Genomic DNA, 24,888 nt, shown 5'->3' with positions numbered 1-24,888 from the left:
TAAGAGTAAGGATATGGATACATGCAAAAAATTGTTTTTGCTTTAAAGGTTCATTTCTCTCTACCTTCCTCTTAAGTGCAAAAACTACTCATGGAGCAAGATTTGGGGTTTTTTTTAAAGGGGGGGAGGGGTAGACAGAGCAGCACATGGTCAAGTATTAACCACAGTAATGTCAGAAACCACATATCCATGCTGAAGAAAGGCTGCAGGCATAAATTTGTTTAATGTCTGCTGCCTTTGGCTGCAGGGCAGAAGGGAGGTTGCTCTTCTTGGAGGGTTTCTGGTAAGCAGGCAGCCTCTGAGCAGGCTGGGAAAACTCTGCAGCTTCTACTCTGTGAGGGAGGGACTGCCTGGAAACAAATGAGCACTCATTTAACTCCAAGTCATGCCATGGTGAATAAAACCAACTTACATGCTCAAGGACATGAGGGGAAATAATTTAACTGCTTATGCCGTTGTGAGGGTCCTAGATAGTAAACAGAAAAACTGGAAATGCTCATTCATGAATGTAAATTCAATAGAGATGGCATTGTTGGAATTTGATGGGAATTTTCTCATAATTTAAATGAGAGGTAAAAATCTCTTCAGAAAGGTTTAGTGGACAGAAGGGGAAAAGAAATGGCACTCTGTGACCAAAAATAACAAAAGGACATGAATATTTACTACTGACAAATAACAAAGAAATTATCTCATGGACTGATTTCCCATTGTGAAAAGTATAAAAGGGAGTAGGAATGTCTCTCTGTGAAAGTCAAAAACCCCTACTTTTTATGAGGAACAGGTGACTGGCTCTTTCAATTACTATCTATAATTTATAGGAGGAAAAGGAAAATTGTGGGTTTTGTGGAGACATTAATCCAAATGTCATATGCTGGCAATCTCATGCTGCCAGCACTGAAATATCTTCAGAATCACTAAATAACATTCTTTTTTTTTTTTTTTCATAAAAATGACTGCTTCAGATATCAAGAAAACTCCAGATTTTGCCTCAGCAGAAGGGAGGAAGCACAGTAGTAAAAATTAGTGGTACAATAAATAAGAATGTTCATAACTCAATTATGTTTGTTCAAAAAAACCAAAATGCAGATTAGTAATGTTAGCTGATACAATTTCACAAAGTGGAAAACAATTCTGAACTAAGTCATTTGGGGGAAAAATGTAAATTGTAACTGTAAAATGTCTCAGAATATTTTACAGGCTGCCTAATAAGCCATAACTGGGAAAAAATAAGGGTAGATTCATTTCAAGAAAAACAACAACATCCTGGCTGAAAGGGAACTGTTAAAACAATAACCCTCCTCTCCATGAATATAAAACAAGAATGGGGAAGCTGAGAGTAACAAATACAGGACATAAATTTCTAGCTGGAAAAGCTGATACACCTTTTCCCATAGGATAAGATATTAATTATGTGGAATAAGGTAAGATATTAAACACTTCAGCCCTAGGCTTTCCTAAGAATAAAAATCCACCTTCCCTTCTCAGCCCATCTGTGCTCCTGGTCACCTACTGGTGCTGTTGGCAAAACAAAATCTTGGTCACTAACAGCAGAGAAAGGACTTAGAGATATGTATAGATACAAATAGAGGAAATGGCTATTATGTCACAGAGACATCATAGCTATTTCATATGACTGTATATCTTCCCCAATAAATTGGGAGGGGCCTAAATTGCAGCTAAACATTGGAAAATGCATAACCTCCCTCCAGAAAACATAGTAGGCTGAGAGGCTGTTGGGATGTGTTGTTGTGGCCACCAGGGAAGCCCCAAGGAAGGAGAGGAGGAAGTTACATCTCAGAGCCCTTAGGATTTCGGTGGGCGCTCCCAACCGTAAGCCTGTTGGATCTCAGTCACAGGAAAAATAGCAGGAACCACGATGGGGGGACTGGACTGATAACAATTTGAAAAGAATGTAATGAATGTCAACAGATTGATGGAAAACATTTTCCTATTAAACTTGAGAGGTTTTTACTGTTGTTAAAGAGGTGGCTGATATATATTATAATGTTGCCACTGTATATTTAGAGTTGTAGAGTGACTTTTTCTTCCCCTTGGATAGTATTTGACACTTGTGTAGAAATTGGGAGTGATACAAAAGCAGTATAGCACACCAACATAAGTAAAGCCTCCGCCAGCTGTATAGTAATAAAAGTTATTTACTTCAAGTGCAGCCTCTGTGTACTGGCCTTTTCCTTGTAATGTTTCATAAAACTCCTGAAAGGCAGCCTCTACTCTGAGGCCTGACCAAGCTTTCTGAAGCACTGATGTGAGTAGAGAGCTAAGTCACTTCTGAAAATAATCACTTTGAAAATTATGTCTTTAGTGTCCCTGTGCAGCTGGTCCTCCTCAGTTAAGCAGAGAAAAGCAGCTATCAGTAAAGACTAATGTATTGAAAATAGGAAAAGATATTAGATGTTCTAAAAGTGGCATATGGGTAGGGACTTGACAATGTTAGCCTTATAGAAACATTTGGATATCTCCAAGGGCTATTCATGAATAATGAAACTCATTTTCAGGTTTCATCTTTGGAAAGTTCATAATTTTTCAGAACTGTTTCTTGCCAATGTTCTTTAGTGGTAATTATAAAAAAAGGTTACTGCTTGCAGCAGGTCTTAGAAAAAAAAGGCTTTAAAAATTGAATAGATCAATAAAATAATTAAGTGGTATTTAGTCTTCTTGTCCCTCACCCCATACATTGTGCTGATACTTAAGGCAATGACAGCAATTTCTGGCTGTAAGAAATGGAGCTTGAGACGAACTAAATTCTCATGTATTTAATAAGATTGAAGAATGCTCTAAAATGTTCAATAGCACACTCACTCTGGTAATACTAGACTGCATGGAAATGTGATGTTTGTTCATGAGAGCCAGAGTCAGTAGTTTAGGAAATGTCTGTGCTTTCAGAGTAAAGCATACCAGGAGAAGGAAATTTTGGTTAAGCCTATGGGGAAGAGTAGCCATTACTACACTCACAGATGTCTCTTCTCAATAACAGCATGAACAGTCCATTTATACCAGACAGAATGAGCTCTGAAAGATTTTTTCCACCATCTCAGGTCTATCAATGAATTCTGTATTTGTTGGCCAAATTCAGTGGGAAACCTTTGGTTTGAATGGAACAAATGAAGTGGCAATGAAGACCAGGAGTCAGAAATGCTCTACATGAAAAATGCTAAAGTTGCACAGAGAAAAGCAATAGTTACCTGAAGTTCCTCTATAGCTTGTCTCAGGGTCTCACTTTTAAAGAGGAAAGGGAAATAATTATCTTCTTTATTTTCAGTTATGTTGCTAGGTCAGTGCAGGTTCATCTGAAGTCTGTTTTTCACCAAGTTCAAAGTGTGTTGATCTACTCCTAACCCTTCAGTGCTCCAATTTACTCTTCCTGAGGCAATGGAACTGGAGCAACACACTTCCCCTTCATCAGGCTGTTTGTAAATGTAACAGTGCTTGAAGACCAAATGCAGTAGAATATTTTGCTGACTTGCTTGCAAAAACTATTTCCTCCTTTGGTATTCTATTTGTCTCTTCTCATTTTTTAAGGCATGCTACAAATTCCTCACTGTCATTCTTCCCTCCCATGGCATGTACTCGAAAAGGCAAATTTGATTTTACAGGAAAACTTGCTGTGGGTGAGAAATACACTTGGCACCTTCCATATCTCAGTATATATTCTGGGGACCAAAAAAAGAGCAGTTTAGTTTAAGAGTAGTGTGTTTCACCAAGTTCCTCCCCCAGGAGACATACTAGGAGGTGTAATCTCCTCTCCCTTTGGCTGAAGATCGGGGCAGCCTCTTAGCTTGTTCTGTGAGGGAATCTCTTGCCAGGATGTGCTAGGGTCCTGCTGGGCTGCCCTCAGGTGAGATGGTCTTGTGGCAAAAATATGCAGCACTGTTGGCTACAACACAGAGTGAATGTTTTTTGGCTTTGTAAGTGATTCTGTCAGATGGACGCTTTAAGTCCCAAATCAAAGAGGCACAAACAGAGCTGGGTTTTGTTCCACCCTGATAATGTTTAGGCATGTTCTCCATGGCAGGCCTTGGGATATGTTATCTCTCTGATTGCACAGTCAGTGTTTCACACAGCCCTTGGGGCTTTTATAAGTTGCTCACTCTCCACATGCATGCTGCTATGGTGCTCTGAGAACCCTGTAAATGATTTAAGATTCAAGAGTGGGATGGGAAATGAAGAAACACAAATTCCTCCCTGAGTCCTTGGTAGCCAATACTTCTGGAGAGGCATCAGGTCTGCCCTCAAATAGCCTAAGACAGACTTTTCCCTGGTGTACTGGGCAGTCCTCTCAGGGACAGCTTTTCCTCCTGAATATGTTCTCTGACTTGTGTGACTGAGCAGGTGGAGTCCAGCACCTTCCCACCTCCACTTGTCTGCAAGCAGGCAAGCTGGTGTCTGTGAGAGCGGGCAGATTGGCAGAGATGATGCTTCTTTCTGAAGGGCCTTTTGAGGTATTTTGTGCTCTCCCTGAGCCAGGCTGTATTGGCAAGGTCCACATCATCAGCGTGGTTGTGAAGCACAGGGGACAGACACAAATACAACCCTAAATGGAAGACTTGGGATGGAGCGTAGCTTACAGCTCAGTTCAACAGTGTGCACATCCCTCTGCCCTCACATTCCTGACTAGGGCTGCAATTGAGGATTTTGTTGCTTGTCCTGCAATTGAGGATTTTGTTGCTTGTCTGTTTAAATACCGTGAAGTTAGATGTTTACTTCTATAAAAGAAATGACATAGTTTTATGTGCTGCACGAAAAAAGCACAGCACAATTTTTGTGACACAATCGTGCTTTCCCCCAGCTTTTCTACCAAGTTATATTACTACAATATCCTTTTAAAGTAGTATCATCTTCCCTGTGTAAGTGATGCCATTTTCTTTCATGGCTTATCCATGAAGCAATTTATCCTGTCAACTCCTTTGGGGGTAAGTATTAATTTTCACCACTAAACAAAATTCCACACTTTGTGTATTAACAAGAAAGTAACGTAATGGTCCATTCTTCCAGCCCCAGTAGCAGTGACCATCTGGAGACCTCCCCATTCAACTTTGGATGAACTTCAACTGAAGTATGAGAGCCACTTTGGCTCCATACAAGCTGTTCCAAGCCTCATTGTTGCTATTAGCAGTTTGTCTTAGTGACAAGGCTGCATTTTGCCTATTGAAGGTTTGGTTTTAGTGATTCAGCGTGTTTCTATTGTCCACAATTGAGAGTAGATCATTCAGGCTCTTATGTTTCCAGTGCTGTGGATACAATAGCTCATTATCCTGGGGTGGCTTTTTTGTTGGGGGTTTTATGGGGGTTTTGGAGAGATGCATAATAGATGCAGGCTCTTTTCAGGGGCAAGTTCTTTTCTTGATACCCACGCACAGTGTTTATTGCAATGGGACTCTATGTGGTTTTAGCCTTCAAAGCAAGCCGGGTGTGGAATAGAGTGAGGGCTGTAACCCCAAGTTTTTGTTAAGTAGGGCTGAAGCTCCTCAGCCTGTATGTAGCATTGTCAATAGGTGGTTGCATCTACATGATTCATCAGGGCACAGGTGAGACTTACAGACGCCACACAGGAGAAGCTGGATTTTATTGTCCTCTAAGTCCATTGGCAGCAGTGGCTTGGAAAATGATTGCAATGAGGGTAAAGGTGATAAGGGAAGTTGTTTGAAGGACACATTCTTTGTTTCTGATGACATGAAGCTGGGATTACTGTCAAAACAGTGGAGAGTTGTACTGTTACAGGAAAAACTGGAAAACTCCAATAATCCAAATAGCAGTGATGAGAAGGAGTGCAGGGTCATGAACTTAGAGGCTTAATAATGAGCTCCCAGCTCATACAGGAAATGGTTATCCACTGAAAGCCATGGAGGCAGAGCAAGCCCCGAGTGCACTGGTTAATCATAAATTGGCTCTGAGCTGCAGGATGGTGTAATGTGGCTGAGTAAAGGACAAGTGTGATTCCAGAGTGTTCTGGAGAGGAATTTTTCAGGAGTGGCAGGGGAATATTAATGCTGTTGTGCTCATAAACACGCACCTGGAATTGCCTGTACAATACTTGTCACCTATGTTGGAAGACATGGATTCACCTGGAGCAGGTGCAGTGAATAGCTACAGGGATTAGCATGCAGCACTCTAATATACAGGAATAAATTGTTCTAGCAGAATAAAGGCTAAGGAAGAATGTAACTGTGCTCTATAAATACAAGAATGAATTAAACACATAAATTGAGAAGGCATGTTTAAACAAAACAACCAATATTGCCTTGAGTAAATAGGTGCGTGTGGCTTGGCTGTGATTTAAGTTTCCAAACAAAAGGTTTTGAATATTAATAGAAGAAAAAAATACTTGTTAGATTTTAATAATGGAGATGACTGTATGAAATGGTTATTATCTATATAGAGAAATCAAGCCCACATGGTCCCTTTTGCAGTTTGTTCATAGGCTTCCTGAAGTGCATTGTTAATAACGTATTTTGGTCTTTGTTAAACACATATTTTGTGTGCCTGTGTCAGATGTTATATATGCCTGAGTAGCACTTACCTTGGCACTAAAAGCTGATGAATGAAGGTCTTAAATACTCTGGTCTTGGACTAAATCAAGTTGCCTCTTTGTTCAGAGAGGTACAATTCATAAAAGGTACCTACCTTTGAAGATTTCAACTTAGGAACATGAAGTCAAGGCCCGTCCTTCACCAGAATAGTTCTGATGAGTTTTGTGGGTCCTTTCCAGCTCAGAATATTCTGAGATTATGTGTGCTTCCTCATCCCCATGTCCTTTATCTCTTCAATATTCCTCTCCCAAGTCTGGATACTTGGGAATGAGCCTGGAATGAGTTTTCAGCTTTTATGACACTTAATCCTTTCCCTCTTTTGAGTGCTTTCTACCTCCTGATGTTCCTCAGCTTGCCTAGACAATGTTTCTGTGCTTCTCAGTGCCACTTCCCAAGCTGAAATGTCCCCTCCTGGGTGGCACAATGAAGTGCCCATTGCTTTTCCTCCATACACTGCAGTGCAGGATCTTGTGTCCCCTTTGGAAGTGGTGCCAGCAGACAGCAGCTGCACCCCAGCATTGTCCCAGGTCACAGTACAGTGCAGGCAGGTGCCCAGTTGCTGCCAGACAGTACTGACCAGCACTGCCTCTGCTCCTGCCCTTATCTCACACCCTCCTGCAGCAGCCTTTCAGACTGCCTGTCCTCTGCCCTTTCCTCTCCACCATACTGCACCTGGGGCTCCTGAAAGGGGCCTGTAGCTGAGGAGTCCCCGTTGTGCCCCAGGTGTCTGATCTAGCACACATGGCAGTACCCTGTGCACCATGTGTCACTATCAGTGCAGCAAGGCAGGACACACAAACCCTTTCACCACTGGCTGTCACACACAGTGACACACAAGAGCAGTCTCTTCAGCTGAAAAAGATTAAATTTTCAGCTCTTTGAAGTCCATTTCATCACGTATTGTGCTGCAGACTTGGCTTGTGACTCTCTACAGCACTTTCACCCTTACAGCGTGGGTATCTGACCACAGCCCAGGCTGTAAAATGGCACAGGACATGGCCAAGTGCCCTGGCTTTGTTCCTGCTGCTTTCCCTGAGTGCCCTGCACTCCTGAGCTAAAGACACCTTGTACTGCTGTTCAACAGCAAGTACATGAGGATGCCTGTGCTGGGTGGGAACAACACCTTTCTTCTGCTTACAAAGAAAGGTTAGCTTGGGATAGCTTAATTACATCTGGACATTAGTCAATTGGAGGTGTGGTGAGCTAATTAAGAAGATTGTGTTTTTCATTTGTTGCCTCTCTAACATTCCTGTAACTGGATACCTTCTTTTTTATTGGAGAGACAGATGGCAAAATAACAAATTTAGATAAACCCTTTTTGCTCCTCTGGCTTTTTTGCTCATTTCCGTGCTCTCTCTGGTGGCATTGTGGGCATCAATTTAACGTGAAGTACAACTGCCATGTACAACTCCAGCTGAGATTTTTAGGCATAGTGTGCACAGCTCTTCCTCCCTTTTCAGTTGCCCATCTGTATGCAGTAGGAGTGGTACTGCTCTCAGTATTCTGGGGGGCAGAGCTGAGGGGGAGGCCTGTGGGATTCCCCAGGTGGGGTACAAAGCCCATTCCCTATTGCAGCTTTCCACAGATTAGTTCCTGGGTGAATCATAAAACTCATGAAGAAATGACTAGCACTTTGGAAGTTATAATGAATTGGAAGTTTATTATAAGTGCATGATATCTGAAAACTAGAAATGCAGGAACAGAGAAGGAGCAGCACTTAGCAGCAGAAGGTTAAATTTTGCTTTGAATTTCTCCTTTTTATAAGCCCTCTTAAAGAGGGGGAGGGAAAAACTTATATGTGGAAACTGCATAAAGTGCAATATCAGGTGGCAATTGTATTTAAAAACATCTTAAGCAAAAGCTCTTAACAATTTTCATCTCCAAAAAAGCTTTTCCACTATACAATGTCCTTACAGGTTCTCATTACCTGAAGAAAAAACAATTTGCACCAAAACCCAGATTGCTTGTTTGCTAAAGCTCTAGCTTTTGTTTCTTTCAGGAAACACTGGAATTATCTGGGCTCAATGTGTGCTAAGGTTACACCTACCTCCCACTGTGACCGTGCTGCAATGCCATGAAACTTCCAACTCTATTATTTCAGTGAATTGTTTTTCAAGACAGCTGTACAAAATGTTTGCATAGGCAGGGTTTTGGGTTTTTCCTTTTATTTTTTTTACCTCCAGACCTTCCTGCTCCTTGGAATTCCTGTGCTTCTGTAACAAGGGGTTTTGGGAGTCTAATTATCTGGCATAGCAATTTTTCTGTTCATAACTCTGGAGCCGTGACTTGGCACTGGGAGCTGCTGCACAAAGCTCTGCTCACAACCACAATACCTAGAGGTAGGCTGGGTATTAAGCTCCTTTGGGAACTGCTGGGGGCTCCAGAGTCAACTACCAGTTTTTCTGATATGAAGACAGAAGTCTCTTAGCTATTCTTCTGCAGTGTAAGAACTCTTGCTTACATCCTCTAGCAGCTTGACCAAACTGGTTCCTATGGTTTGACGAAATCCCAGCTTTACAAAGGGGAGGGCAGAAAGAGCATATAGGCGTACAGTCCCCAAAAATGCAAACCAGCTAGGAGTGGGAGGAGGACAGAAACCTTGTTGGGGTTTCTGTGAATCTCATAGCCAAGAAATGTAAGTATCTACCCGGGAGTTTGTTTTTTAAGTCTCTGCAATTGCTAATTCAACTGCTAAGTGCTATAAATGGCAGGCAGAATGGGTGTCTGGTTGGTTGGCAGGTACCTCCCCCACTGGGTATTTCCCCACACAGGCGTTCTATGCTCAGAAACTGGCCAGCAGCAGAAACTCTGAAGGACCTGTGTTACAACAGGTCATCACTGTGATCTTCTGAATGCTCCTTCAGAGGTTCTGCAGACTGGAACTGGAGCACCATTTCAAAAAGTAGTGCAGATACAAGGGCCCTCCACCCACCTCTCCTCTAACTGCTTGGAGCTGCTCTTCTAATTCCATGGAGTAGGGATCTATGCCTTGATCCAGTTTTCCCATCAGGTATCTCTTTACATCAGAGGCAGTTTTAAGAGAAAGACTGCCAAGCATAAGCAGTGATCTTATGTAGGCCAGAAGTCGGTCTAAAGTGAATTTCCAAGAGAAAGCACAGTCCTCAGCTTGTTCTCTTCTGCAACACTCCAAGATGCTTCAAGTCTCTCCAGGAATGCTCTGCACAACCAGGATTTTATCTCAAACTGTAGCCCAAAGACACTGACCTTTTTCAGAAACAGCAAGTGGTAGGTCTGGGTTTGGGATATGCACATCAAAGAGCAGCTATTTTAAGTATATATCCAACTTGGATAACCTCACTGAGAGCTCTGGTCAGCAAGCTGCTGTAAGACACACCTGCATGATTACAGCACACCTAAATTACTGAATGAGACATTAGTGAAAATATTTTGTTAGGATTCTCAGTTCATCATTACCCACTAACAGAAAAAGTAAGTTCCCTAAAGACTGTTCCATGGAAAGTTCTATGTTCTATTTAGCTTTTTAAATGTGGGGTTTTTAGTTGTGTACCGTTTTAATTGTGTAGGAAAGGTATTGAAAAGGCTCACTTTGGCATATGGAAAATTCACCAATTCATCTGTAATTTTTAGAAATAAGGTTTTTCCTTTTTATATGGGTGACAATATGGTATATGACAAGATGTAATTCTGGAAGATTCTTTATGTTTCCATATGATTCTTTATGTTTCCATCCCAGTCATTTTTCTCCCTCTATACCTTTTCCATCTCTTCATGCTGTAGACGATTATGATTGAAAGTGAATCTGATGCAAAACATCTACAAACTTCATCCTTCAGGTTTTTTAACTATCAAGAAATGGAAACTGCAACATTTGAAACAGGTTAAGAATTTAGTAAGCCTTCTGGGCTACATGATGTTGGTTTGGAAATTCAGTTTGAATTACTATTGTGTTGAATGACTGTCCAAGAAGGAATAGATGGCATTATTCCTGCAGAGTCACACTAAGATCTCTTTCTTATTAAGTGTTGATTATAAAGAACAGTGATGAAGGAAGAAGAAAATAACTACTTAAGTGCTACTACTGCAACACATCTTTCCCCAGAAGGTATCTGGAATTCATCATTCTTACACAGATATAACCAGAGTAACCTGCATGATTTGTAAACCCAGAGGTTAGTTTCACCTTCTGCACAAGTTAGCTAGAAGTAGGGAGCATTTTTTGGTTTCTAAAATGAACTAACATTTCCACATCTTGGATTTTGACAAAACAAAATGCAGGTGTGCCATTAGGGATATGGTGAACTTCGTAGTGCTGGATTGGACTTGACCTTAAAAGTCTTTTCTAATCTAAAGGAATCTATGGTTCTAAGTTATTCCCTTGCTTCCCTTTGTATCTAAATCTTGGTAAACAGATCCTTGATACCTTTGTTCCAATAGAGCTTGTCTGGTTGTTGCCATTACAAAAGCCTATACTCCAGAAGGAAACCAAGCCCTCTGGCAACTATGAAGTTTTCACACAACAGTTCAGGCTAGCTCTTTAATTGGTCAGATACCTTACACACCCTCCAGGGATTAAAAAAATCGGCTTCACAGGCGTAACATACACAATTTCAACTTGGTATTTTTAATATCAGTAAGAAATGTCACTTAATATGGTAATGTTTACTTAATGATTCACTTTGCCTTAATTACACTGTAACAATCTGCCGTGATTCCATTGTGCATTACTGCATAACATCTTCTTAGAACAGATTATTACTTCTGCAAAAGACAATTAACTGCAGAAATTTGTTTCTTGACCATCCCCGCAGTTTTCTTGCTCTAGCTGACTAGCAAGTCCCAGGCTATGAAAAAGAAGCAGATTTCTGATGCTGAAAGACATCACTGTCATGCCTCTTTACTTCTTCCAGTTGAATCATGGGGAATTGTACTTGTTTTTCAAACCATTTGGCTACAGTGAGAAGCTGCTTCTCCTGGAATGAACGTCCAATGAATTGAAGCCCAACTGGCAAGCCTCTCTCTGAAAGAGCTGTAGGAACACTTATGGCTGGCAGTCCTGGAAGAAAAAAAATACACATGCAAAGACTTACTATAAACCTTACAATAATTTTTGTATCAATTTTAAGAGAACAAAAAAAAAAGGACAGAAAAAAAACTTGCTAAAATAATTTGATTCAAAAAAGCGAATGGTAGATGATGACAAGAAATTAATTGGAGAGATTTAAGAGGTCAGCATTCTCTGAAAAAGATAATCAGCTCTCCTTAGGAAGAGATTTCTGTCTCTGGAACAGATTCATCTTACCTGCAAGCCCACACTCAGCTCCAAGGTGCCCTACTTTAAAATCTGGTCTTACATTTTCAAGCATTTAATAAAACTGTCCTTAGACCAGTGTAAGAGTTCGGACATGGGGGTGAAATATCTTTCTTCTAAAGAGAAGGTTAAATACCTAAGGGGACTGGACTTTTAAAATGATGAGGCAGGGGAAAACATAGTTGAGTTCCTGTGCCTACTCACCAGCCATGTTTGCAGCCTGTGTCAGGATGTCATCTTGAGCGCTGCGGGTCCTGTTGTCTTCTTGGATGAATTCTGTGTATGGTGCTGCATCACTCAGAGTGGTGGGAGTGAGTAAAACATCAACACCGCTCCTGAAAACCTTCACAAAGTCACTGGTGATGAGACGTCTCACTTTCTGTGCCTTGACAAAGTACTTCTCATAGTTCCTAGAAAGGAATAGGGACATAAAGGCCTGACACTTTAATTCCCAAAATACAGAATTTTATTTCTTAGTTACTGTGGAAAAGACAAGCCCAGTAGTCCTTTTTGACAAAATTTTGACTGACACTGGAAGGTTAGTCACCACACATGTGTTTGTGCTCTCATAGCAGAGGAGCTACCAGGGAAGGAAGAGATGAGGGTATACAGTTGAAGAAAGGTGAAGGTAACAAAAAATCAAAATAACACTTTTATTATGACCATTTGGAAACTAAACTGTGTATTGAATTTTACAGAAGCATGGAAAATGCTGATTTGGAAGGGACACATCAAGATGATGGAGTTCAGCTCCTGGCCCTGTGCAGGACACCCCAAGAACCACACAATGTGCCTGAGAGCACAACTCAGACTGGCTTGGTGCTGTGACCACTTCCCTGGGGAGTCTGTTCCAGGGCTCAACCACCCTCTGGGTGAAAAGCTGCTATCTAATTTCACTGTAGGGCAGCACAGCAGAGTCTAGGAAATACAGAACTACACAGGTCTGAAAAATAGGAATTAACCATTTAGGATTCAATCCAGCAAGATACTTGAAGCAGATGAAAAAGTCCCCTCATCTGTGAACAATTGCAATTGGATTTAAAACTATGTATGTGGTTGTAGTATACTTCTCTGTATAAGACTTTACCCATTTTTCCCCACTCATGTAAAATGTGTTCTATGGATTTCTGTCTTTACACAACTCTGAAGCAGAAACACATTAGTCAACTTTATGTCTATCGTTCCTTTTAACCTCATATGCAGAACTGGTAAATATGGAATCTGAAATTCAGAGAAGTTTGGTTTCAAAAGTAACTGTCATCTAAACCCTCAGCTATTTGGGAAAGAAAAAAAAAGTAAGGTGAAAGAAAAATGGAGTGGTATATTACCAACTGCTACATGTCAGAGTGTTTACAGACAAAACAACTACAGCTGCCTAAATCCCACTTTGTTAGAGTAATCTGAAGATTTAAGATTCCAAGAAACAGCAATGAAAATGGTTGTAATCAATAAACAGATTCAAGTTAGTAAGTTATACAATGGGAATTAGATCTTTTTCTACAATCACTTCAGAAATCCACCTAGCTGTTAATTTCAGAAAGTCCCTAAGTGCCACATCTACATGTCTTTTATATACCTCCAGGGATGGGGAGTTCACCACTTCCCTTGACAGCCTGTTCCAATGCTTGACAACCCTTACAGGGAAGGCATTTTTCCTGATATCTAATGTAAACCTCACAGAGTACAATATATAAGGCTGTTTCTTCTATCACTTGTTACCTGGGAGAAGACACTGACTCCCACCTCACCACAAGCTCTTTTCAGGTAGCTGTAGAGAGAGTTATAAGGTCTCTCCTTTTCTCCAGGCTAAACATCCCCATCTCCCTCAGCCACCCCTCCAAAGACTTATGCTCTAGACCCTTCACCAGCTGTTGTCCTTCTCTGGACACAGTCTGGCACCTCAATTTCCTTCCTGTTGTGAGTGGCCCAAAACTGAACACAGGATTTGCGGTGTGGCCTCACCAATGCTGAGTACAGGGGGACAATCCCTGCCCTGGTGCCATGGCCACACTGCTGCTGATACAGGCCAGGAAGCCAGGAGCCTTCGTGGCCACGTGGGGACAGATGGCTCATGTTCAGCTGCTGCTGACCAGCACCCCCAGGTGCTTCTCCTCTGGACAACTTTCCAGCCACTCTTTCCCAGCCCTTAGTGCTGCCTGGGGTTGGTGTGACCCAAGGGCAGGACCTGGCCCTGCAGAACCTCACACCATTGGCCCCGACCCAGCTTGTCCAGATCCCTCTGCAGAGCCTTCCTGCCCTCCTGCAGATCAATACTACCATTCCAACTGGAGCTGTCTACAAACTTGCAGAGGGAGGACTCAATCCCCTTGTCCATGCCATCTCTAAATATGCTAGAAAGAACTTCGTGAACAATCACCTAGTCATTTTAAAACTTAGAAAAGCAAGATAAAAATAAGCTGTGAAAGGCAACATTTGCAGGAGACACAGATGGGTTTTCTCTACTACTTATTCTAAGAATGCTTTCTGAACCCTGCACTCTGTTCTTCAAGAGTAATTTACTGTGGAACAGGAACACAACTCGCCTGTTCCATCTTGGTGGAAGCTAATTGTGTATTCCTTCACAGAAGAGTTAACTACGTGAATTTTAAAGCAGCCTTAGGAAAGCTGATCTGGACAGTTGTAAGCAGAGGGAGCACACTTGGCAGGAATATCGGCATTCCGTAAAAGCTGGTTGTTACAGACTGACTGACAACATTCCTGTCTCTGAGAGCAATCAGAAGCCACATCTGATGAATACTCTTGCTGACAGAGCTCTTTCAAAGCAAGTGCACTACAGAGACTAATTACAGGCCTAATATTTTTGTTAGTATCTGAACAAATTCAGACAAAGAGAAACAGTACATTTACTAACATAAATTAGGACTGCTGGATAATGATTGAAAACTAAAGATGTAAAATTGATCCACGCACTAGCTTCTCTACGTGAGCTGGATAAAACCCTGACTTCTGTAAGGACTTCAGTTCAATACTGCTGCCAATGCTCCTCTTTCCCTGTACACTGAGACAGAGAGCTGCACTTAATTTAATTGCTATGTCTCTGGCTTTCTCTAGAAGATCTTGCTACAATGTACCAGCAGTTTTTCTATGCAGTTTTAATGAGATTAACAGCTACAGAACTTCTAACACTAGGACAGTAAACACTAGTATGATATCAATGTCATACCATAGGGTAGATTTCTGCCTAATTTAACTAATGGAAGCCAATAATGCTCTGGTAGGGAAAAAAAATCCACTAAATTGTTCTACTTATTTAATTTAGGATGCTCACTGGTAAGACTCAGGGAAAACATTTTCCTTCATTATTAACAGTTCACTAAGTATTATAGAGCTAAAACAATAATAAAAATACAAACAGCTACTACTGTAAGGACAATTTCTTTCTCATGTCATGATGAACAATTAATCAATGTTTGCTCAAAAATTCATTAACCTGGAAAAGCTGAATTTCAAAAAGTTCTGCTTACTGTTTCAACAAGAAGTAGTTTCCTGATAGAATTCTTCCTCTTACAACATCATTGAAGCCCTCTCGCCGTGTTGCAGCGTACATACTTTCAGTGGAATCCTTCATGTCAGAACGATGTCCTGAAAAGAAAAGGCATTTGGGTATTAATACTCCTTGTAATCCTTAAGATTAAATAATGTCAGAGTAGTACAACAGGTCAGTGTTTGCTGCAATGTTACTATTCTGGAAAAACAAAACACATTCCTATTTTATTATGGAAATAGTAAACTAGATTTTGAGCCTTGACACTGATATGCCTAGTAGTGAAATATATTATGTATTTATTTACACATTTTTATCTGCACAAGGTTTTTTACTATATTCCATCTTGGAGAAATAATATGAAGCATCCAACCATGAAAAGAAAATCTACAAAAACTAACACTTTTACATGGCATCCAGCATGTTTCTACTGTCTGAGAAAAAAGTTTTTTCAAAGCCTTACCATATTCCAGTCCATCAAACCTGGCCATATTTGATGCCACTTCTGCTGTGCACAGTACATGATAGCAGACAATTGAGTAACGAGTGTGTGGTAGGCTCACTTCAACCACTTTAGCTCCTGCATTCTTAAACAGATCAGCAGCCTTTGACCAGAGAGCCAGAATTTCATTAGACAGCCCTGGTGCATGATATTCCTTAGAGGGAAAAACAAGAAGAGGAGTTATTTTACACACTGGTTTACTCCTAATAGCAACCAAAACACAAATACTCCTTGCTAAAAATACACTGAAACCATTACCTCACCACTATATGATTTAAAGTACTAATTAAAGCTTTTTGCATCTACTAAATCCTATAGAATCAAGGAGTATTAAATTAACAGGATTCAGTCTTCTTAAGAGTATTATGTTCATCTCAGCAGGATCAACAAATGTATCACAGATCACAGAATTTCAGCAGTTTCTTCTGAAGGAGTAATTGCCCAGCTATTCCCTTATTTGTCTATCTAGACTATACTGTACTGTTCTGCAGCCACAGGTGGGAATTCTTCAGGTCTAGATCCTGACAGTAGGGCTGTCAGCCCCCGTTGTTAACGCTGACAATGTTGGACAGCACACCTTGGTGAAACAAATAAAACCACCCACCCAAGAAGAGCTACCATCAAGGGGTTGGGAGAAGACTTAGATTAGCTGCTTTCCTATTTCACAGACAAATTATAGATATTCCATTAAAATTCCCTATTTTTGAAGATATTTGCTTTAGTTCTATCCCATAATATCAGGGTCATAATACTGTCTGCTCTCTGAGTAGCTATGACCCATGTTTTATGTACACGTGTATCTGTTTAGAATAACCTGTAGCAGTAGAAAAAGCTGTCCAAAGGATAGGAAAAATTAACCAGTACCACCACGTTAGATTTAGCAAGATTTAAACAGTATGCAGCTGATAGATTTTCTAGGCACGTAATTTTTCCATTTCACAGATTGTGAATAATTGGTCAGTGGACATCTCTGCTTACCAAATTAAAACTTTTGGTATGCCTGTTCTAGCTTAGGTTCCAATACTGAGAATCCAATTAATAAATGTTATTCACATTGTCTCTTTGAATGCAGAGCCTTTATTAAATTAAAAATAGGCTGAAGTCCCAAACTTTGTTCCTAAACTTCAAGTACTCTTACAGTTACAAACATGATTGAATTGCACACACCAGATGCCAAATTACAGATGTCTTTCAGTTCTTCTTAGGACTCTGCTAATCACAGCTCCTTGTGCCATTCAATTGCCTTTAAAATTCTGCTCTATATTAACACAATGGCATTTAGGCAAGTATCTCAAAGCTCTGGAGAAACCAGTACCAAGCTCACTGAGTGGGAAGGCACCAAGAGCAATTTGTTTGAGGTCACAGAGTGGACTAAGGAAAGAGCAACAGAGAGAACCAAGAAGTGATGTTCCCTATTTCCCCTGAAGTGCCTGACAGTGCTTCCCACCATGCTGACAACATGTTTTAGATGATGCATTAGTGTATGCTTACTCCAAATTCCCTGGACAGGCAACAGAGCACACATGTAATGTTCTTTTCCAGGAGCTGCTTTTCCTGTCTTCACTGTTTCAAATCGTGGGAGACTGGGAAGTGGTGGGCAAGACACAAGTATTTTTTTTGTTATGTGTCTTCTATTTGTTCTTCCTGTCCATAACTGTTAACAGGATTTAAATGTTACCTTCGGAATTCCAATTGAAAGCTTGCTGACATCAGTCAAATTAGGTAGTTCAAATGGCTTAAAGTCATCCTGAATTGTGGTAGAGTCCTTAGGGTCATGTCCAGCAAGTGAACCTGAAATAAGACACAACATGTGAAGACCAGGAAAACATATGTTATTTAGTCAGAATTCAGTTTGTTTTGAGGAAATGTAAACAAAAATGTATAACATAGTAATACCTAACAAAACTGCTGCATCATCCACACATCTGGTTAGGATTCCTGGCACATCCATGGAGTTCACTAGAGGAATGAGACCATGGCGAGAGATCAGTCCATATGTTGGCTTTAAACCTACAACACCACAGTGAGCAGCAGGGTTTCGGGTAGATCCTCCTGTGTCTGACCCTAAGGCTCTATGGTTTCAAAAGGATCATCATTAGTAAGATAATTCAGAACATTTCCAAATCATAAGAATGGCTTTGAGATGCATGGATTTAAAACTGTAAATTCTTCCAGATCAGAAGTCATAATCACACAGCCTAAATTCCAGTCTGCTCTCTATGTCTGTTTCTCATTTGTTGAATTTGCCATTAGGAGACTCCAGTTCTCTTCACAAAGAAGAGGCAGATAGGTAGAAATCAGACCATCTCAAAATGGTCCCAAGTATCTTCTTCTGCCTTCCCTGTTCCAATACTGTGGACTCCAACTGATACATCTCATGTGAGTTAGGGAACAATTTTCAACACCGATATCTTATTTATTGGGTAGCCAATGCACCATGCATCAGCATTTTCCAGCATGAAAATGAAGAACAACACTTCTTGCCCCTAACAAGAGGGCATACTTTGGAAAGATATTTCTCCTGTTTCCAAATCTACAAAGATTAATCAGAACTCCCAGTTTACAGTAGCTTAGGTACAATTAAAACACAATATATTATTATTATGTTGAATTCCTCTTTTTTATCCACAAGTGAAACCTTGTTCTTTCTAAACTGAAATTTTTATGAAACAATTTTCTAAATTGAAATAAAAGATGCTGTTCTTGTGTTTTTAATAAATTTAACTGAAGTATTAAAAAGATAAAGCAGTTTTCCTTCAAATCTTTGCCAAAACCAATTTAAATTCCAGAAACAGGTATAATTTTTATTGAAGTGATTATAAGACTTTTCCCTTAGCCATTTGTCTATGAGATGCCTGAACCAATTCTACTGACTTTCCTGAGGTGGAGTTTTTTTCAAAGCCTTTGTGTTGATGCAAAACATCCTCGATTTTATAGCATTTTTGGACATCCAAATATCAAACTGAAAATCAAACTGGCAGCATTCCTGGCGCTTGAAAGACACTAACAGGATGGATATACAATAGATTATATGCAATAAAATAGCTGGACAAACAATCTCCCTGATCTGACAATGTGCTGACCAGTGCAAAATGGGAGCCCAGCAACATAAGAAAAGGTGCCAGACCCTCTCAGGATCAGCTCATTCTGGCTCAGGATGAGAACCAGCAGTCCTTGGGAATGGCTGCACTGAGTTCTATTTCAACAGTATTAAAATATTGAGTAGGTTACATCCCAGTAAAGGGCAAGGTGATGAAGAGATATATAACTTTAAAAAGTAATTTAAGGAGTTGTAATCAACATTAGCAAGAATATTTTATCAACAAAATAGATTCTTGTAATGTAGTCTATGGACAAAGAAGGATAAAGTAACTAAAGAGCATTTTTAAACACCTTCCAATTTAAGAGCAGAATTGAAATAATCATCTATAAAACATACTCCAACATGTACCTCTAAAAATTGCATAAAATGCAACATGTAAAGGTTTGTGATCAGTTTTAATAGTCAGATGGGGAAGATAGTATAGACAACTGATTTGCTAAATAGTGTGTTGCTATTCCATACAGTTAGTAATTATTATTAAAAAAAAAAAGTTCAGCTTGTTTAAACTCCTTTAGGAAAAACACTCCAAACAGCCATAAACATACACTTGCCTAAAAAAAACCCCTCAACACTAAAACTGTCTTCTAACTTAAAAACAGGGAAGTCTGTAAGTATCTATGTAGTAAGTACTCTGTACTCTTTTGTTAAATAAGAGATTTGAAAGCTTTTAGGTCCCAAATCTCATGTACTATCACATAACTGTGCTATAAAAACAAAGGAGCAGAGGAAAGATTATCATACTGTTACAAATTAAGGGATCTCTTAATTTGCTGAATTATATTTTCAGTGTGTATTTGTGTAATGAAATTAGTGAGGAAGAGGATGTGTCACAAATCCCGTAAGACTTTTAAAGAGATTACGTGGGAATAAGAATAAAACTGTCACTCCTTTACTGCCATCAGAATTTTATTTCACACAGTGCAAAGTGGTCATACCACTGAATAACGCCTGAAATGAGTAAATCTAAATTTGCCTGCATGGATTAATTCTGGCTTCATGATATGTCACGAGTAGCCTAGAGATGCTGAAATAAAGTTTTGCACGCCAGTGCCAATAACCCTCCTATTTCTTACTAGCTTATGAGAAAATTATAAAATTAAAACACTCCAACATATTTTTAGACATTTAGGGAAAGACAATTTTTAAAGCCTCTTACGCAAAACATGTGAAAGACGACACAGCAGCCGCGCTGCCTCCTGAGCTCCCTCCTGTTATTACCCAGTTTGACTCTTCATCTTCAGAATGGGATTTCGAGACAGACTTTTCCTTGTACTGTTTTGAATAACTCCAGGGATTTCTGACTGGTCCAAATACTCCATCTGTACTTCCAGAACTAAGATAGTCAGATAGGACAAATACAGACAGAAGTGACAAATGACACACTTGTATTCCTCAATTTAATTTTTTTAATCCAATTCCTCATCATCCTTGCAAATTCAATTTCAACACAAGAGGACTGGTATACATAAACCCTTGAGCAGTCAACTTCTACAATATTACATATAACTGTAAAATTCCTAGCTGTTCATCAGTTTCTGACACAGAACCTGAACTGGTACTTCTTTCTAACTTCTGCCAATGCCACTGAAACAAACAGAGTCACAAAGACATAAAACTGATTCAAGCTATGTAAAAGTAGAGGAGCACATCCCTTTCAAAACCAAGGTGTTCTGTTTTTCCAGCCCTGCATTTGACGCAAGGTCACTGTTGTGAGGAAAAACAGGCTGCTAGAGGAGGAGGAAAAGCTCCACAATACCAGGAACACGCATTTCTCTGAAATGCCGCACTATTATTCACGCTGTAGCCCTCTGCAGAGGCCACAGTTCACTGGTTCAGAATGCCAGACTGGCTTCTCAGAAACTGGTTTCAGTCAGCTTGTGTCACCTAGGTGTGAGCTGACACCTGAAGCAGGGGCAGGGCATACTTTCCTCCTTCCTCAGGCTCTCTACCCCACGCTCCCCCTGACTGCAAGGTGCCAGTGTTATTACCAGCTGTATCATCAGACACAACAGGCAGCTGACAGCAGCTGGAAACCAACCTTATGGAGACATCATTACTTGAGAACTGGATCCACTCCCTGATCAAGAGATCATGCAAACACACAGACCAGAATGAGAAACTAGTATTGGGATAAGCTCTTTAGGAGAATCCTGTGCTTTAATGAACTTAGACCAGTTGTAAAACTGCATTATCAGGTTTCTCCCAGGCTTTTTGCCCGCACTTCCTCTGAGGAATATCTTTTTTACATAAAAATTACTTTACTCAAAACAATATTGTCCAAGTAATTCCACCACATCCACGTGAATTTCCAATCAAACCTTGGACTTTGGTTTAAGTATAATAAAACCAAAATACAGCATTTACTATTTTTCACAAGTAACTAAAGTCCCAGAGACTCCCTTCCAAACCCATCCCTAACAGCCCAATGCCATTCTCTGCTACAGCTTGGCCACCTTCACCGATTTGCAGAAGAATCAATTTGTAGGAACATTTTTCAATGTGCTCCTGACAAAAAGTCACCATTAACTTAGGCAACTTGAAAGCCTTGCTCTTGATTAGTCTGTGTGCAGCAAGTCAGGGAGTACCCATACAAAAATTACCCCAGTGGCCGGATGGCAGAGGCAGTGGCTGCCCCTGGGGGCATGGTAACAATTACCTAAGGGCAAAAAGCCATCAGTAAGGAGAGAGGAAAAGGCAGCAATTAACTGTGTTGTAACCAATTTATCAACACACTACTGAATCTACAAGCAGGCCACTTGTCCTCGGCCTTTTGCAAAAGCTGGACTGCTTCCTGGTTCTCAAGCACATTTGAACACTATGTTCACAAAACTCAGCGTCTGTATCATTTACACAACACTATACAGGCTCAGGGAGAAGTTCATCCAGCTCTGTGTACCCTTCCAGCAAGTATTCATTGTTGTCTTGCCTCACAGAAACACGAGTTAAGGATTACAGGTAGGTTGGAACAAATGGTATGTTATTTTATGTAAAATCACATTAAAAATAATAAACATCACTCACCCCATTGCAAATTCATCTAGGTTTGTTTTACCTAAAAGCACAGCTCCCTGATCCAGTAACTTCTGAACTACTGTAGCATTGTAAGGAGAAATATAACCTGAAAACAATCAGAACAATTAAGAGCAACTGGTGAGATACAAGTTATTTTTACAGGTAGCTACTCTGAACATTTTGACGCTGTCATTACCACTGAGACCTTACATAACCTAGGATGAGAACTACAACAGTGACACGAGAACTCAAGTAGTAACCAATTCACTTTGTGATGTTAACAGGGGCTTCTTCACTCCCACTTTCATCAGGAACAAGGACATCACTCCTCATACTCACTGCAATCAATCACAACAGGTCTGAGAATGTGCTTTCAGGAAAAGCATCTCAGATAATGTAACAATTTTACAACAATGAAGTCATATTTTGTTTCTTCTGCTATTAAAAAAACCCACAAAATTAGAAGTCTGCTGATTTACTTCTGCTATCTTCCACAAGGATTAACATAAAGTTTTACTTTGTGGAAGAATAAAACAGATATAAGAAATGTCTCCTACTTTTGATTTTACTATAAAAACATTGCAATGCCTTGAAAACGTTCATAAACTGTTAATAGAAACAATGAGTTTAGAAAATTAAAAAAATGCCTTAAAAGCATTATAGAACGTGATTGTAAGCTGGGATTGTTAACAATTGCTTTTCCTACAGCCATATGAAAAAACTATTTAAGTCACCAATTATAAACAGAACAACAAAATAGGACTGTCTTGGGATGTCACTAGGTAGAACATTACTGACTGCTCTCCTCTAGACCCAAAAGCAATGTGAAGGAAAATGCAAATTTTGGAACCATTTTGGAACCATTTTATTGTAGTACATAGGTTTTTATTATAAATGTTGTTAAATGCATATAAATATAAATAAGGAGATAATGTGCCTTCAAAGAAGAAAAAGATCCATCTGTAGTACCAGATGAACTTGGCTAGTGAAACTGGATAAATGTATTTCATCAAATGGCACCAGATCATTTTTTGAAAATACTTGGGATTTCTGGAAGACTCCAGTCCATAAACCATCTGAAGAGCAAAATATCTGATTTTACTTTAAAAGCTTTACTGTACCTTTTAACATATTTGATGCACATGTTGTCTCAATGCCAGCTGTATTAAAGTTGTCTTTTACAGCAATAGGAATTCCATCTAGAATACCCAGTGGTTGACCTGCGTTAGGAATGATTGTAAAACAACAGAGATTAAAGCAAAATGTGACATATGTATATGTGTGTATGTATATATATATATATATATATATATATATATATATAATGTTCTCATCAATTACTCTTTATTTTACATGTCCCTTTGGGTGGTTTTTGAAAGCGAAATTGCTTTTCACTTGGCATTTGATGGTTGTCTGTTCCATTTTCAAGAACCATTTTCCATTCCAACACAAGCATTGAGCACTCTGTCCAAACCAGACCTCATGTCTAAGCCCTCCACCTGCTTCCCAGGCTGGCTATCCCAAAAGACTGCATTCCAATGTCACACAATGCTTATTTAGCCATAGGTACTACTAAATCCACCCCATCACTAGGCTGGAAGGCATAAACACTGCCTACCTGACATACACAGTAGATTAATTACTGAAACAGAGAAAATCCTTCCCAAGTAATTGATTATCCACCATCAAAAAAACCCTGAACCAACAAACACCACAAAAACCCCAACCCAAAAACTAAATGGCCTACATCAGGAAGCAAAACAACCTGGCTAACAATTTTATTGAGCAGAGGACAGCAAGTGTCATACAGGAAGGAAAAGATGTACTCTATTAGGTGAAAATATACCTTTCCTGCCTTTCTTGAAACACAAAGGAAAATGAGGATGGCCATCTAAATGCTGCAGATAACAGGACTGAAAGCTGTTCTGTTCTCCAATTACTAACTGCAATTTAAAAAACTCCTCTATTTTAATTCCTTTCCTAATTAAAACCTCGATGGTCGTGCCAGGTGTTTGCCTGTCCCAGTCTGGAAGCCCGTGAATGAGCCCTGCATTGAGCACACATTCATGGCACCTGTTGCCTACATGCTCCAAATGAACCGCTGAGCGAAAAAAGCAGCAGACAGCAAGCAGCAGGGCTGTCCAAGGGGCACAGAGCCTATTTAACCTGCAGTGCCTTGTTCAGTCCAGGTTTTCCCTCTGTTTTTTGGCCTAAATACTCTCCTGAGTGCCAAGTGTACATCCACGAGCACCCACGGAAACCTCAAGCATGAGCCTCATCCTCCAAGACTCAAAAAAGCCAAGACAATCCCTTTAAAAACCAAAAGTGCTTCGTCTAACACAGACAGCTCCTCCTCAGCAGCTTTTGAAGGACTGACATTACTTACAAACCAACATACCTCTTTTATACCTTTCCTCTGATTCTTCAGCCTGCTTCAAAGCGCTCTCTTCCGCTACGGTAATGTATGCATTCAGAAACTTGGTGCTTTTGATGAGGGCCAGGCATCGCTGGCACAGCTCCGCGGGACTCACTCGTCCTTCCTTCAACGCCGCCGACACCTGAGAGGGCAGCCGGGTGACAGAGGCCGCGCCGAGGCGGAACGGGAGGAAAGCGCCATTCCCGCTGAGGGAAGGAGCGCACGGGAAGCGCTCTCCCGGGCCGCCCCGGGAAAGGGGGACGCGAGGGGACCCCGGTCACCTTGCGAACCCGTCTCGCTCCTCGGCATCCCCGGCAGGCGGACAGACCCCACTCACCTGTCGCAGAGAGGCGCGCAGCATGGCTCTCCCTGCCCGCCGCCTCCTCACGCCCGCCGAGCGACCCCTGCCCTTCCCGCGGCGCGGCAGCCGCGCGCCGCCATCTTGCTGCAACACCCCGCGGCACCATTGGCAGGGCGGCCAAGAAGGCGGCCGCCCATTGGCTGCGGGGCGA

General features: G+C 40.6%; 1 protein-coding gene across 2 annotated transcripts; it reads right to left on the bottom strand.

The window, feature by feature from the left end:
- Window positions 1-11,130: 11,130 nt before the first annotated feature.
- QRSL1 (glutaminyl-tRNA amidotransferase subunit QRSL1) lies at window positions 11,131-24,865 on the bottom strand. 2 transcript variants are annotated; one of them, XM_064412837.1, is made up of 11 exons: window positions 24,714-24,865; window positions 24,359-24,518; window positions 23,082-23,180; window positions 21,970-22,066; window positions 20,105-20,281; window positions 17,742-17,917; window positions 17,524-17,636; window positions 15,807-15,999; window positions 15,324-15,441; window positions 12,043-12,248; window positions 11,131-11,583 (listed from the first exon to the last, which is right to left on the bottom strand). In XM_064412837.1, exons 1-11 carry the CDS (start codon window positions 24,735-24,737, stop codon window positions 11,372-11,374), a joined length of 1,575 nt encoding a protein of 524 aa, XP_064268907.1. In that variant the 5' UTR covers window positions 24,738-24,865; the 3' UTR covers window positions 11,131-11,371. The 2 variants fall into 2 exon arrangements, with proteins under 2 accessions (XP_064268907.1, XP_064268908.1); XM_064412838.1 differs by lacking the exons at window positions 24,359-24,518; window positions 24,714-24,865 and adding an exon at window positions 24,222-24,334.
- Between the last annotated feature and the right edge of the window lie 23 nt (window positions 24,866-24,888).

The sequence above is a fragment of the Passer domesticus genome, chromosome 3 (genome assembly GCF_036417665.1).
Source record: "Passer domesticus isolate bPasDom1 chromosome 3, bPasDom1.hap1, whole genome shotgun sequence".
NCBI classification, from domain to species: domain Eukaryota; kingdom Metazoa; phylum Chordata; class Aves; order Passeriformes; family Passeridae; genus Passer; species Passer domesticus.
This window is presented reverse-complemented; position numbering and strand designations above follow the sequence as displayed.